Source organism: Hermetia illucens, chromosome 3, assembly GCF_905115235.1.
Source record: "Hermetia illucens chromosome 3, iHerIll2.2.curated.20191125, whole genome shotgun sequence".
NCBI classification, from domain to species: Eukaryota; Metazoa; Arthropoda; class Insecta; order Diptera; family Stratiomyidae; genus Hermetia; species Hermetia illucens.
The window spans coordinates 179982965-180000022 of record NC_051851.1 but is presented as its reverse complement, the minus strand read 5'-3'; the positions used below and the strand labels follow the sequence as shown (position 1 = coordinate 180000022).

At 38.3% G+C, this 17058-nt stretch overlaps 2 protein-coding genes across 2 annotated transcripts; both read left to right on the top strand.

The window, feature by feature from the left end:
* Window positions 1-727: 727 nt before the first annotated feature.
* On the top strand, window positions 728-1568 carry LOC119652204 (pupal cuticle protein Edg-84A-like). The gene is made up of 2 exons (XM_038056145.1): window positions 728-761; window positions 948-1568. The coding sequence occupies exons 1-2, from the start codon at window positions 747-749 to the stop codon at window positions 1566-1568; spliced, it is 636 nt and encodes a 211-aa protein (XP_037912073.1). The 5' UTR covers window positions 728-746.
* A 3872-nt stretch (window positions 1569-5440) lies between these two features.
* Window positions 5441-6247, top strand: LOC119652323 (cuticle protein 7-like). Its single transcript, XM_038056334.1, has 2 exons — window positions 5441-5591; window positions 5667-6247. The coding sequence occupies exons 1-2, from the start codon at window positions 5580-5582 to the stop codon at window positions 6162-6164; spliced, it is 510 nt and encodes a 169-aa protein (XP_037912262.1). The 5' UTR covers window positions 5441-5579; the 3' UTR covers window positions 6165-6247.
* Window positions 6248-17058: the final 10811 nt, after the last annotated feature.

Genomic DNA, 17058 nt, shown 5'->3' with positions numbered 1-17058 from the left:
TCCTTCCAGACAAATCTTTACCTATATAACACATCGCAGTAACTTAGAATTTACTCCAAGGTTTCATCCCTTTTAGACCCCTTAATTTAGCTCGAATTATTTTCGGCGGAAAGAAGACTGTTCAGTATTAATTTTTGGAATTATTCTGGACACGCATTCACTCCCCTTTTATTCCAAAAAAGGCGATTTTGCGTATTTAGATATCAATACCGAAAAATATCAGAATTAGACATACAGCAAAGGAATAGTTAGGCCAGGAAAATCCTCAATTATTCAATTACCTATACCAATTATCAATAATTTAACTTCCTTAATTGATTCAAATTACATAATGTTGGAAACTGTAATAAGCTTTTTTTTTGAACTTCATCCGTCTTCCGGCTACCGGAAGCTATTCCGCAAACATATGTTAACTCATGGTCTAGCAAACATTTCAACTTTGAGAAGAAGTCATTAAGACTAGGTACATATCAGTATCAAATACCATATGCAGATTGACTTCAGTGAAAGTGTCTTTTGAAGATAAGCGCAAAACGCAATGCGCTTGCTTTGAAATATAAGAAAACAATGTCGCTAAGGTGTAGAATTTCAGTAGTTAGACGCCATAGATCATAAACTCGGAATCTCTGGTGAAAAACTTTCATAAACGTTTCCAACTATAAAAGTCTATGCAAATTATTTGTTTGGCATCAGTTTGTTTATTCGCTTGATACGTGTTGTAGATTTTATTCCTTGAAGGATCGACAATGCGCTTTTTTGGAGTGAGGATAGCTTTTCAAATATTTATCCTATTTTGTTCTTTTATTCTGATTGTGTGAATGACTGTTATTAGAATGTGATTGGTCGTTTGATATATTCTATGTCCACATTTACTAAATTTACTCCAATAGTATTTTTAAATATCTGCTCAAAAGCAAACCAAATAAAAGTCTTGTTTTTACTTTTAGGTTTTAATATTTTTAGTGGTGGATACTTCAATTTTGGCCAGACCTATTCCGGAAAGTGCAGATATACCCCAATACCCAGTACATTTTCCAAAATACGAATTTGGCTATGCCGTCCACGATGGATTCACTGGTGATGTCAAAAGTCAACATGAAGTGCGTCATGGCGATAACGTTGCAGGACATTATAGTATCATAGATGCGGACGGTCGAAAACGAACGGTTGAGTATCGCGCAGACGATGAAACAGGATTTAATGCGGTAGTTCATCGTGAAGGTCAGATTCCTAGCCATCACGGAAATATTCCTCCCCAACAATCGCATCATCATCATATCCATAATGGAGCAGTGGTGCCAGCTCCTTTCCCAGTTGGTTCTGATCAACATCTTCCACCACCACCACCACCTCCACCACATCATCATGAACCGGTACCGCATAATTACCATCATGATGATCATCATGTAGGCCCAAACTATCCTCCGGTACCGCATAATTACCATCATGATCATCACCATGTAGTCCCAAACCATCCTCCACTATTTCCCACGTTTACTCCAATCCATGCATACCCCATAGCACATTCAAGTGCCTTTCAGAACAACTTTTATCAACCACATCCTTGAAATAAATATTTGAGAATATCTTTTTAGATTATAAGAAGCGTAATGTTTTTATCGGTAGTAAGTTTGTTGATTACATTTGTATTTTTTTTAATTAGCGAATATAATAAAAAGCGTTGAAATGTTTATGATTTATTTTCACTACTGAATGTGTTTATTTAGGCTTAACAAACGGTGATAAACTGATCCCCATGCTTGTAAACTATATCACTGTGTGTATGATATGGGGGGGGGGGGCTTTAATTTATATTGTGGGTTGCTACTGTATAAATTGACCCACTTAGCTGTGCACATTAATGACATGATCATCCGCTTTACAATTCTCAAATGCAAACATGAGAATATGGATTGATTGCTTTTCACGATATGAGGACAGTTAGCTTTGTCGGCGCAAGGTTTCTGATTACAGATCAATTTCAGAAATCAGTTGACTGTAAGCTGTGCACACCGCAGATCATATACTGCGCTGGTTTATTCATTTATGTGATAGTCAACATAAGCTCTCATAAGCCTTTATTTCTGCACTAGAGTTCTCACTATCGCTTTCAGGCGGTGTTCCTTTGATTCATTGATATAGCCGTGTCTTGTGTTTGTGGTTATGAATCGAGTGCGAGACACCTATCGGCAGAATGTGGTTGTTTCATTCACGGTAATATGCGCAGGCATCATCTCTTTAGTGCTATTGAACCAAACCGCCCGTTTTTTTTTTGTTTAAAACAAAACCATAATAAAATTGATTTATTGTCTGTTTGTTTGTCTACCTGTCTCTCACAAGTAGTTCGATCGGAAGCCGTTCCATCTATTGACATGAAATTTAGAAGCAATGTAGCGACTACGAGACCCCATGTATGCATCATCATTTTATGTTGAGATTAAGCGGCTCAAAACTCTCGATTATTACTTTTAAAGTGCTCACTTAAACCAACGATTTTTTCGCAGAAACTTCCTAAACCAAAAAGCTTCAAAAATGACGCCGATGCTCCATATGACTTCTCTCTCATCCCCATCTTCTTTTTCTTCTTCAGCTATTTGGCTCTATCTGATGATCTGATCTGGGTGCAATCTCGAGGCTTTTAAATCCCCATCCAGCGTATTAAGCCCTCGCTGTTTCGGCCGGCCTTTTGGTCGTTTATCATCGACTTCGATGTTCAGATCAATTTTGGCAAGTGAATTCTCGGTAGCACGAATTGCGCGACCACACCATCGAAGACGCCTTTTTCGCAATTTTTCCACCATCAAGGCAACCTCATAACGATCGCGGATATCTCATTTCGGATGTGATCAAAACGTGTCATGGCATTAGTGCAACGTAACATCTTCGTTTCCATTCAGCAAGACATCGTTTATTGTCTTTTATAGTCAACGAACACTCAGAACCATAGAGGGCGACAGGACGGACGACATGGCGGTGAATTTTCGATTTGAGACGTTCGTTGACACGTCGATCACAAAGAACACCATTTGTGGAACGCTACTTCATCCCGGTTGCGGTAATCCAATATAGGCTCAAATAATAGTAGAATACTATACATGTTTTGGAAAATTACTGGAACTTATCTTAAGTTCATTTTGAAAGTATAATAGCACTAACAGAGGTCATAGTAGGGAGTATGATACCGGAAAGTTTGGTAGGAATCCTGGATGCCTGCGATGACTCAAATTGGTCTCTTCCGCAGAAATTTACCGCATCTTAAAACATCATAGAGTAGTATTACTTTAAAGTGAATAGTTCGCCATACTTAATAAATGAATAAATAACAAATTCACAAAAAAGTTACACTATTGGTCGTCAAGCTTGCATTTAAACCGTATCGCCAATTGATAACGAATATTGGGCTAATCCTTATTAATTTTTTTGTTTCTTGCTCTTTTTCATAAGTATATCCAACTTTTATTGGTGATTGCGAATTATAAGATTGACGATTCCTTGTGCAGGAATACCGTCATTATATTGGACGGAGTCCATAAAGCACGGAATCCTTGGAACCACTTCACTTCATCATTTGAGTATTGAATTTGGATAACTTTCTTCGATTGCGATTTATGGAAAATTCGCAGGGTCTATGTCCTTTGGCGAAGAGAAAGAAGGTTAGTGAATATTTATCTTTTTTGTAAAGTCAAACTTTAAAAAAGATATTTCTATTTTTGTAAAATTCAGATGACTTCTATAGTAGGCGCTGGGGAAGAAACTGGATGAACAGTATTTCCACCTTTAGCAATAGTGGTGCCTCAGTTGATTTATTTTTCTCAAAAATATGTATTCAAATCCCGATTATGGATCTCGGTAAAAAAATCCTTCAATTATTGTTCAAGGAGCGGGGCAAGGAGACTTGATAAAGTCAGTATATCCGGGGGTTAGGTCAACTGCTGCCGGTTTAACTCTGCAATTTTTCTTTGACGACACTTCCAATGTCACTAACAATTCGTTGCATTCAAGACTTGGGTATTTTTAGCTATACCACTTGCAGCAAAAAGAAAAACTATATAAAAAATATATTTAATTGCCAGTTACCCCTAAATGAGGAATAGTATGCCAACCACGTTTATGCGATATCGTTTAAGGTTTGTAGAAATATGTTGCAGTTCGCTTCAGGACTTCCAGAGAAGTTTTCAAATTTCCTCCCCTTTTCTCTGCTATGTGATTCTGGCCTGGAGCAACCCATTTTATATAGAGGTGAGGCAGCGTCTGACGATTTGCCTCTGCCCTGGTGAGAAACCGTAAAGCCATCATCGCCTAATATTTTGAAAGTTTGGGTGCTAAGCCCTAAACGATGGGTCCGTGGATCAAAAAAAGAATGAGTAAGTTGTTCCCCATTTGACCCGGTCCGGCATTAAGTTGATTCGGACCTAGGACCCCACAATTCTCAAAAAAAATTTAATTTTGTTTAGTCACTCCAGAGGATATTACGCAATTTTTCACACCCGCTAATTCGCACCAGATTTGACGATTCAATGCAGTCAAGTCTTTCCTCATCTTCAAATTTGCAGTTTTAAGCATAGGAACTTTTTGGGCCTACCAGGCAACTTCGAGGTTACTAATCGTATTCGAATAGTTCGTTATCAAACAACATTGCCAATTTCGCTTGCATTCCCCTGGATGATTTGAACGGGTCGCGTTTCGCCAATGTAGCAATTCGATTGTTGGCGCTGATGAAGGTTTTCTGGGTGCCCCTGGTCTTTCAATGGATTTTTGTGTTTTTAGAGCATTTGAATCTTCAGAAAGTGTCAGAGTGTACTACCTTAATATAATATACCATTTCGTCTTTATAAACTAATATAAAATGGAATATGAATTGGCGTTACTGGAGCGAAATTACAGTTGAATTTCACGCTATTCTTGAGCTTATATGTGTTAATTAGTAACTAAGGTATAATAATAATAATCAACTTGAGATTAATCTTGGCTAACAAACATTCAGTTTTTATCTCACACATATCTGAATTCACAATAGATTGGCGCACCCTCGTCTACTGAGATGTGTGTTTACATGCACGTATGCATCTACTCGCATATACGAGTGCATTGAGCTCGTGCTTCATTAACTCTAAATCTATTTCAAATCTTCTAATCTACTCATTCCCATAATTTTCTCATTATTTCATTGAGTTTCCGTTTGAAAGCTTCACCGCAAAAAAATCGTGATCTATAGGAAAAAAATTGAAGAAAAAAAAACTTCTTGTTAAATAATAAATTCATATTCATACCCTTCTTTTTGCTTAGTTTTGTTATGTTATGTTCGACGTGTATGCAACAATTTCGACCGCATAAGTTTTTTCCGCATAGCTATTACGCTTGAAGGCATTTTTAATCAAAACCTACCGAAAATCTTCTACTTGATCTACTGTTACGAAGTGAGTAATGCAATTGAATGGACATAATGGGTATGAAGGTCACTTGGTCATGATATGTCCAATTTCGGGCATTGGGGTATATATTGGAGCAGCGGTAGTTAGAGTTGGTACAGTTCACTTTTGTTGCTTATTGCAGTAATATACACCAAAGGTCACTTCAAAATGGCATTCAAAGTAAGTACATGTGCCTTTTGTAAAAGGATCGGATTTTTTGACAAAGGACTTGTTATTTGTTCTTCTTTATGGCAGTTCGTTGCAGTTCTTGCTTTGGCTTCAGTTGTAAGCGCTGGACATTTGGGTTTGGCTCCAGCTTATACCGCTGCCTATGCTGGTCAGCCACATTATGCAGCTGTTGCTCCTGCCCCAGTAGCATATGCAGCTGCACCAGCCGTTGTTAAAGCCATCCCTGTCGACTACGATGCTCCAGCCAAGTACGACTTCTCGTACGGTGTAAGTGATCCACATACTGGTGATGTAAAGAGCCAGGCTGAATCCCGTGACGGAGACAACGTTCACGGATCCTACAGCTTGATTGATGCTGATGGCTTTAAACGCACTGTCCATTACACTGCCGACGAACACAATGGATTCAATGCCGTGGTCCACCGCGAACCATTGGCTCATGCTGTAGCCACACCAGTCGCTAAGGTTATTGCTGCTCCCATTGCTGCTCCTGTTCATATTGCTGCACCTGCTTACGCTGCTACTCATGCCGCTGCACCAGCTCACCATCTGTACCATCATTAGATAGATTGAGTGCATTATGAATGACCATTTAGTATTAGCGAATGTAAATTATTCACTGCATAATAAAACAACAAAAAGACTAATGCGACGTTTAGTGAAGAAAATGGTGAGCGATTTAAAGAAATGAAAGAGTTCAGGTTAATGTTTTTTGCTACTTTGAAGATATCTTTATATAGAATCATACTACAATAACTGAAATCCCCTGCGTGGAGGCTTTAAATATTTGATAAATCTATTCGGTTTTGGAGGTTGCACAGGACATAAGAAAACCAATTTTTAGGTTTTATTGAACATGGTTGCATGTTTATAATTTGGTAACCATGTTATTCCATGGTCCTTGGATCATTGATGATTTTGCAATTTAAATATTTCCATGCAAGGACCCAATAAACACTTTAATCAACCTTTTAGGCTCTGATGTATCGTTTTAAAAAGTCCTAACATTTATTGGATGTTTATTGATTTGATGAAGAAAGGTTATCGTCATCAGCATCAACGGTTCAAGAAGCAGTCTCCGGTCTAGGCTTGCCTTAATAAGGGAATTCAAACATCCCCATCCCCAACATTGTGCCATGGTCCAATTTGATATTTGAGGTAACTGCCTGGTGTCATGCCCTGCGTCGTTGCTTCATCGGCCAAAAAATATTTGGAAGGATTCATTGGTAAATCTAACCCAACCGCCGTATTCTCCAGACATTGCTTGTTCGGATTTCCATTTATTTTAATGTAATGCAATCAGCTCTTACTAGAGAGGGGTTCAATTTCGACAATAGGTTTAATGAATGGATGAAAAGATCGAGTCGAAACTGGAATTTTATCTTATTTACCTGATATTTGGAGAAAAATTGACGGTACCGATGGTGCATAGTTTATGTATGGATCTACTGCAGTTGGGTTGTCCAAAACTGTGTTGATGGGGGATATACGTTTGATGTTTCAGCATCCTGGCATCTGCACTTGTTGGTTTTACTGGATAGGCCGTTGTTTCTGCGAGGTAAGGTATCCCTTTCCATGCTCAGCAAGGGTTTGTACTAGTGGCATATTTCTTTTTGAGGCCCTGTCGGTAGTCTACGCGAGTGAAGTTAGTACCAGTAAAGTAGTTTCGATTTGGCATGATGTCATTTCTCCTGCGTTAACTTCCTTTGTCTGAGATCCTTCCAACTAAGGGGTGGTTAAGATTAAGCCAAATTAACCAACTGGAGTGGGTTAGTTCTTTTCACGCGGCGGTATTTATGCGATATAAGAATGCTTTTGTCCGGCTTCAGCAGTGTTCTACAGGGTGCGGCAGTATAACTTCCTTTTTTAAAATGCGTGCCACTCAGTTGATGTCATAGCGGTCTCGTTCAAGAGGGGATACTGTAAAGTTTTGTCCCGACACGGTTCAGTCGCCATCATGCGTTGGAATAGTGAGGAGCGTGCCTTTGCCGTTGAGGTTTACTTTTCAAGCGGATGTTCGGTTATTGCAACACAGCGTGCATTTCGGAATCGCTTTAATTTAGCCCCGTTGGCTCCCGTCTCAGACCGCAAATCAGTTGTTACATGGGTCACTACATTCAGACAAACTGTAAGTGCGATAAAAGGAAGAACTGGAATCCCTCGGCCCGTTAGATCACCTGAGAACATTGAAGCAGTGAGAGCGTCAATGTTGCGATCGCCACGGCGTTCTGCGCGTAAACACGCACCTGCCCTTGGACTATCCGATCGTTCTGTGAGAAGAATTCTTCGTGATGATCTCCATTTTCGTCCCTATAAGATGGCGATAGTGCAGGAACTTTCAGAACGTGACTTCAATTCTCGGATGAACGCGTGTGAGCTTCTTCTTGATGTCGTTCCCGAGAGTGCTATTGTTTCTTTTAGCGATGAAGCCCATTTTCATTTGTGTGGGTCGGTTAACAAACAAAACATGCGCTACTGGGCTGACACCAACCCTCGAGAATTGCATCAAAAGCCTTTGCATTCACCCAAAGTCACAGTGTGGTGTGCAATTTCCTCAGCTGGAATTATTGGTCCCTGGTTTTTTGAGGAAAATGAGGTTACAGTGACAGTGACAGTGTAAACCGGTATGTAAACATGCTACAGAATTTTTTTTTCCCACGGCTAGAAAATTTGGAATTGGGGGGCACTTAGTTCCCACAAGACGGTGCAACAGCACACACTTCAAGAGCATCGATGGCTGTTTTTAGGGAACACTTTCCAGAGCGCCTTATCTCAATTAGAGGCGATTTGGAATGGCCAGCACACTCTCCCGATCTGTCCCCTTGTGATTTTTTTCTATGGGGTTTTTTGAAATCCCGTGTTTATGTGAACCGTCCAAGAACCCTACAAGATTTGAAGACCAACATCCAAGAAGAAATTGCCAACATAACACCTGCTATGCTAACAAGAGTCATGACAAACGCCAGAAATCGGTTTACGCAATGTATGGAGAATGGGGGACGTCACCTAACAGATTTGATCTTCAAAATAATGTAAATAAAAACTTTAGACACGTACCTACATTATAAAAAATAAATAAATATTTTCCGATGCATACAATAGTTTTTATTGATTTTTGAAAAAAGGAAGTTATGCTGCCGCACCCTGTATATAAAAGAATTTTTGTGTTTAGGTTCAGATTAGATCTTCTATTTAATAGCCAATAAAGTTTACTGAATGCAAGTTTGACTTGGTTCCTTTTCTTCTGGATATAGGATTCCAATTCAACTCCCTATCCAGGTGTATTCCTAGGTGCCTCACTACTTTCACCTGCTTTTTCTTGTTGATGCTAGTTGGTCTGCAATTGTGCCTCCTTAGAGTAAATGTAATTTGCTCAGTTTTACCCTTGTTGATCTTGATATTCCATCTGGTGAACAAATCCATGACCTTGTTAACATGTTCTTGGAGTTCCCTTATAGCCGTTGTGAGGCCGGATGGCGTAAATGGATAGTAGCTATTTCTGAGGATTCTGTTAAAGATGATGACTAGCCTGTCAGTTATCAAGTCATGTCCGGGGGCTTTGTTGGTGGTCACTTCTTGAAGTTCAGAGGCAAAGGAGAATTTGAGTTCCCCAACATCATTCGGTATGTTGTCTGTAGGTAGTAATTGTAAGTTTGTGATTTCTTTCATGTGGGGAGTGAAGGCTTTAGGAAGATGCTGAGGAAAAGCCTCAGCCTTGTCCTCACTGCTCATAAACAATTTACCCTTAGTGTCCTTGATAGGTGATAGGTATCAACCAGTATTGGTTTTTTAATTCGTTTAGTCACTTTCCAGAATGAATAGTCTGTGTAAGCGCTGTGGTCCGCTGTGGTTGGTAAAATAAATAAAAAAATTTGCGGAAACCTATTACTACACCCCATAAAATTTGTTACACTAGATAAAAGAAACTTGAATGATTTGGAAGTTGTGGTGTCTTATTTTCATTAATAATAAGCGAAGACGGGTTTACGGTTTGGTGTCAGGGCAGAGTCAACTCGTCTGGCGCTGTCTTACCTCTGCTCTGGGAGTAGCGTGACCGAAGCAGCTCACGAATCTTAAAAGGTCCTTTATATAATTCGCAAAACGCGACGTGATTGCAAGTTATATTGAACATAAATCCGGTCATACTTTAGAAAAAAGCTTGGTCAGAGCTGAAATATTTTGTTTAAGTATTGAAAGATCCGCATTCACATGATGTTGGACCGGATCAAATGAAGAGTAATTTACTACTTTTTTTGGTCCACGGGCTCTTCGTTTCGGGTCTAGCACCAAGCTTTAAAAATCAACAAACCAAGTGAAAATGGACTTAGGATCCCTCAATCCCTAAACAAAATTTAACAAATTATTTTCATTGTTTTCAATTGATCAGTGTTATAGGAAATTGTTGTTGTTGCTGTTTTTGAGCCAACCCCGCTTGTGAACGGGACAAAGGCTGACGAAAAAGAAGAAGTTGTTGTTCCTGTTTTTGGTGTCGATTTGCCTTAATAAAAATGCAGCTCAAGATCTCGTTTTACAGCAACCTTCAATCTGAATCATCAGTTGGTACATTTTTAGTTGCAGGAGCCTTCATTCTTCTCCGTCTACAGTTTTTCACTAAGAAAGAGTTATCAGCAAACACCACGTGGAGATGGAGAAAGGATTTGGTACCAGTGCGGTTGTTGTCGGTTCAAAAAGGTTTTCTCAGATGTTGTACACGCTCTCGCCCTTGGACCTATACACTAATATCTGACAAGAATAAGAGAGATTTACGAAAAGATATTGAAGCTGATATAGCGCTTTTAGAGAAAATGAACTTCAGACCTCCGTAACTTAACTGTTTGTCAAATGGGTTTTGACAATAAACGATTTTGCCAGTTTTAGAATGGTGCGTAATAATATACAGAATTACAATAAAACAAGTTCACAAATGAAACTTAGTGCTCCAAGTATCAATGATTTGTGCTTAAAAATTCAAGGTATTTGCGCGGAGAGATATTTACTGAATGATTTGCATAAAAATATGTATACATATATTTAAACCAAAGAAATATAAATATTTAAAACAAGTAAATAAATTGCGAGTTGTCTCTCTTGTGAAGCTTATAATTTTTTAATGACTTCTTTGAAATTTTCCGTAAATATGGAAGTCCTCATAATAATGTGTGAAGAAAAATTATAACAATAGCTAACAATAAAGAATGACCCCCAAAAATGAGACTAAACTCGCATTTTAAACAATATCGATAGTAAACATATACTGAAACGCCAACGAAAACTTACCAACTATGAGAAACTGTTGGCATTGGTTCCATTGTTACGGTGTTAAATCGCAAATTTGACTATTTGATATATGCATACACCGTATAATCTAATTCGATTAAATATAATCAATTATTAACACAATATAAAGGCTAAAATTCCTAAAAGATACATAATAAGAAGCGTTTGGTGTATATTTCTTCAATAATATTGCACACATTTTCCATTTTGGTATGAATCATCTTCTAGATGCGGAGTTTCCATAAATCTTAAGCGTGAAGTCAATGTCAATGCCAAGCAGAAGGTAGCTCTAAACATATTCATCTCATACCTGCAGGTTGTTCGTTAGTTTGTTAGTTGTCTTCCATATTCGGCAAAATTTATAGCTACTTGATCTATCATATGTTGCTTTTTACTTATGTAGGTTTACTCTAGGCTGTGGTTCGGAAGCCTGCAATAAAGACTCTCTAGTGGATCTGAGGTGAAGATAACTCGTGTCTACAAATATATTTCGTAAAAACTATGATGACTTGAGGTGTGAGAAGTTATATGCATCTGGGTTAGGTTCTCCATTGAGTTTAATGATTTTAATAAATTTATTATAACTAGATTCTTTCCAGATTTCAGATAGGGCAGGGTTTCTGTGAATCAATTAGAAAACCAAATTATTCGTCCCCTGCTCTGTTTGGTGCTTATTTCGCTCCAAAAAGTTAGAACCATCAGATATCGCATGCATTCGAAGCCTTTTTGCTGTAGTAATTAGGCGATCTAATTTATGATGCTGTTAATACATTTTGATTGAAATTCAAAGAAAAGAGCCAATTAGAATGAAAGTTTCGTTTTCTAAGATATACAGTTTATATTTTAATTTCTTTTCATTCGCAATAAAATTAATATTCTAGATATCTTACATATTTGTTCTCAGAACAACTGTCTGTCTGTAGCACGCTATATATTGAGCTTAAGGAGCTCCCCATATATGAAATGCCAATATGACTATTATGAGAATCCAGCTAAAAAATATAAAAAAAAATTGAAACCAGACCCAAGGCACTTAGGATTTTTCACCGCCTAGAGAGGTTTTTCATTTAGGTTGAAATAACAGTTTTTTCGTTTACAGAGGTCGTTATTTATATGATTATTTTTTCATTAGATCATTATATTTGCCTGGGACCCAGACCTCCAACCTATATACCATTTTGAAGCTCAGATTCTTAATTATTAGATCCTAGTGACCACGGATTTTGCTCCTTTTTTCGAAATTCTCAATATTAACGAAGTTATATGCGTTTGAAATTTTTTCCAGGATTGCTCTAAATTTCGGCAATTTGCCTGGCACTCACACCTCCAACCTATATTCCATTTTGAAGCTCAGGCCCTCCACCAGTAGTAGTGATTACGAATTCCACTCTTTTTCTTCGAAATTCTCGATATTATCGGAGTTATTATTATTCTGTTAAGGGAAAGTCGCAACTCGTCCTTAAAGAACTATTGAGCGCCTTTCACTGGTTATATTTTATCGGAGTTATAAGCGTTAAAAATTTCCCCGAAGATTCCTCCATATTCCGGCAATTTTCCTGGCACCCAGACCCGCCAACCTATATACCATTTTGAGGTTCATATCCTCCCCCGGTGGTAGTGATCACGAATTTTGCTCATTTTCTTGAAATTTTCAATATTAACGGAGCTATAAGCCTTTAACATTTTTCTCAAGATGCCTCCAGATTTCGGCAATTTTCTTGGTAGCCAAACCCGCCAATCTATATACCATTTTGAGGCTCAGATCCTCCCCCGATGGTAGTGATCACGAATTAACCTCCTTTTCTCGAAACTCTCAATATTAAGGAAGTGATAAGCGTTTAAAGTTTTTCCCAAGATGCCTGCTGATTTAGTCAATTTTCCTGGTAGCCAGACCCACAACAAATATACCATTTTGGATCTCAGATCCTCTCCTTATAGTAGTGATCACGAATTTCGCTCCTTTTCTTGCAATTCTCAATATTAACGGAGTTATAAGCGTTTCAAATGTTCCCGAAGATTCCTCCACATTCCTTCATTTCCTGGCACACAGACCCTCCAACCTATATACCATTTTGAAGGTTTGATCCTCCGCTGATGCTCCTTTTCTCGAAATTCAATATTAACAGATATATAAGCGTTTAAAGTTTTCCCAAGATTCCTCCAAATTTCGGCAATTTTCCTGGCACGCAAACCCGTCAATCTATATATCATTTTGAAGCTCAGATCCTCCGCCGATAGAAATGATCATGAATTTCGCTCCTTCTCTTGAGATTTCCAATATTAACGGAGTTATAAGTTTTAAAAGTTTTTCTCGAGATTCGTCCAAATTTCGGCGATTTTCCTGGCACCCACAACACCCAACTTATATACAGTTTTCATGCTCAGGTCCTCCCCTGATGGTAGTGATCACGAAATTCGCTATTTTTCTCGAAATTTTTAATATTAACGTAGTTATAAGCTTTTAACATTTTTCCAAAGATTCCTCCAAATTTCGGCAATTTTCCTGGCACCTAGACCCCCAACCTATATACCACTTTGAAGATCAGATCTTCCCCCGATAGAAGTGATCACGAATTTCCAACCTATATACCATTTTGAAGCTCAGATCCCCCCCCCAATGGTAGTGATCATGAATTTCGTTCCTTTTTCCGGAATTCTCAATATTAACGGAGTTATAAGTATTCAAAGTTTTTCCCAAGATTCCTCTCAAATTCGGCAATAAAATTGCACATTTTTTTATGTTTATGTTTTTATGAATTTACACGATTCACAACGATATATAGCACAGAACGGCTTGACAAAATCGGTTAAATGTAAGGTGTTCTTCTTTTTCTGTTTGCAGAGAGCAGGAAGAGCAAATAAAAAGAACGTCATCATCAGTAAGCTTCTCTAATAATTTATCGACAATAGGTTTGACACAGTGACAGTCTGGTCGTTTGAACACCAGCCTTTCGATCTCGTTCGAATCCCGGCTCGTCATGGATGTTTGTGTTAGTTTTTATGCTGTCAGATTTCTGTAGGTTATTTCGGGAAACCAGTTGAAGAATTAAAATGCTCCATTGATATTGAAGACATCCTGATTAGTATGTTGTTGTCGACGGTTCTGTTTTCTGTTTTTCTGTTTTTCTTTCCGTCTCATATGAAAATCGGGGAATACGTTCAAGTCTAAGTTTTATAAAAGTAGCTCCTTTGTTTCCTATAGTTCTTTTTAAGAAAAACTCTAAAGTTTCCAGTTTAACTATAGATTTTATTTAAGGATTGCAGACACGTGTTTGCGGACAAAACATGTGTCCTTCTTCTGTGCTGGTTTTGTAGTAATTTATTTCACTTAACTCTATAACCTTCTATACTCTAACCTATTAGACCAATTAATGTTACAACTAGTGTTTAATTATTTTTTTTGAAATAGTAATACCATCTTAATTACTTACCCTACTTACCTGGAATAAGCTAAATGAACAGCTGCCCATATCGGTGTTCAACAACCTGGCTTTACTCTGTTTAAATCTTTCTAGACTTTCTGCAGCGTCTAGTTTATGGACTTTATGTTTTTTTTTGCTTAATATCCACATTGTCCCAGGAAATGTTATGGCCGGTATCTACTATGTGTTTTGCGACTGCAGACCTGCCGTATTGGGTTTTTTTCCGCTAGTTCTGTTTCTTTGATATGTTCCTCGAATCGTACTTTTACCAACCGCTAATCTGCCCTATATATATACTGGCGCATTCCGGGCATGTAATCTCATAGATCCCGCTTTCTTCCTTCTTAGATTTTGGGTCGTTTACGACCTTAAGTTGAGCATATCTGCTTGTTGGGACACCCTCCATTTTAAATTCTTTAAGCGCGTTACTGATCCTGGGCCACAGCAAGGTGTATGTAATGCTCGATTTCACTCTTGTCGTGTCGTCAATTGCTTCCTGTTATTGTCAGCCTGTTTTTTCCTTATTATCGCCTCTATAATGTCGGTGCTGTGTTCGTTCTTTTTCCCGGTATCTTTTATATAAGCCAGTTCTTTGATATATCTCGATCTGGTTAGGAGGAGGTTTAGCATTCTATGTACCATGTTGTGGAAAACCGCGAATTTATGCTGGTATGAATGAAAAGAGCTACTAGGAATGACTCGTTGGGTAGGTTGTGTGTTTTTTGAATATATCGAGCTCGAAGTCTTCCCCGCATCTAATTTTTTTGATGTCCAGGAATGGTATTTCTCCCATTTGTTCAGTTTCCATGGTGAATATAATTTTTTATCCAGCTGATTGATTTTTTCTAGTAATGCATTCAACAGCGATTTCTCCACGATAGCTAACCTAAATGTAGGCAGTATCTCACGCTGTTCCATTAGTTCCTCTAATAATAATAATCGTTGGCGCAACAATCCATGTTGGATCAGGGCCTTGAAGTGTGTTAGAGCACTTCATTCAAGACCGTAACGGTACACTAGGAGGCAATGTGGTCAGCATTGCGCTCGCCCGAGATTATTACCCTGATTTGACTCAGGTACTCATTCACAGCTGAGTCGACTGGTGTCCGACGTCAAATCACGATACAAATTCCACTGCCACCAGTGAGATTTGAACCGCGACCTTCCGTACGACAGCTTTGCGCTCTAACCACTCAGCTATCCGGACACACAGTTCCTCTAGACCTGCCATAAACATTTCGCTTAGTAGGGAGGAAAGTGGGTTGCCTGCGATGGCTTTGTAGTATTCATTCCGGAAGGTGAAATAATTTTCACTCATACATATTGACGGTCCAGCATTAAGTTGATGCGGACTTAGGACCCCATCATTCTCAAAACGAATATTGACGCTAGCTTTGTATATTGGCGATTCTCCCTCTTTTTCTTGATTGATGTGCGGTGTTTGTTGGCTTACCATTCTTATGTACCTTGGGTTGTATTCTGAACTTACGCAAAAAGGGTAATTATAATACTAGATGTAACGACCTACGCAGATCTGGCATTCCAAAAACTAAGAATAAATCGTCTACCAGAGTCGATTAAAACAGTGGAGAAAACGCTAAGGGAATGTGTTGACCTTGTCAAGAACGTAGCCGCATTACCCATGCCTAATCCTTCTCGCTTACATTAGACATTTTCCTGCAATTACAAGAGGTAATGCCTGACTTAGACCTAATGGAGAAACTTGGTACAATCACCGTTGTTCATATTTACAGCAACACCATTTAGTATCATAACGTCAATGGTCTCAGGACAGCAGTACTCACGACTGGAATTCTACCGAAGCCTAAAACGCTTCATTTAATTTCCCAAATTTATTTTATTCATTTAGGTATTATTATTTTTCAAATGCAACCAAAAAATAGAAGTCTTTCGCACTTTTATCGGTTTTCATTGTGATCAAATTCGGAAAACCATTAATCCATCAAATCTTACACCTTCCTTTCACCATTTAAAAACAGAATGTCAAAGTGTCGTCGTAAATGGACCTTTACAGTCATATTGCTCAAACAGTGATATTTACCTTAAGTCACGCAAATTTACCTTTGACACTTCATCCGACATGGAGTGCAACGGCAATTCGTCATCTATGTGTTTTTCAAATCCACTAGAGATTGTTTATTTTCCATTTGTTTCCTTTGACATTGAAGAAATTCAGCCGAGCAACCGCATCTTCCTAATTTCCCGTACAATGAACTTCCTAATTGACCGCAACACCCACTTTAAATTTTAACATAGTTAACAAACGTATTAGCATAGCCAAAACTCCAAATTAGTCGGCTCTTTAGGAAAGCAATTATTTCATTTTCGCATAAGAAACATTTATTGCTCCCAAATAATAGGAGACAAGTGGATTAGGGGGTGCTAAAATTTATTGAATTTCAATTCTAATGTCGCTAGAACCAGACTTCTGCATAGATAATTGCTTAAGCCCACAAAGTTCCTGTGTATTCAGGCGATAAAAATGACGGCAGGAAGATGTAATGTCTTGTTGATTCAACGAGAGGCTTAAATTTAACCCTGGAAAGTTACAAGATCAATGCCATGACTACAAAGAGTATCAGCAACGAATGGGGTGCAAACTGGCTGATGCAATTTGATAAGAACGTATGGAAGTGCCACTGAAATAAAGTACTCAAGACACTACATGTTTTCTAGGAACTGTTTTAAATCTATCCACGGATTGGTTGGCTTTAAATTAAGAACAATGTTTTGGATGG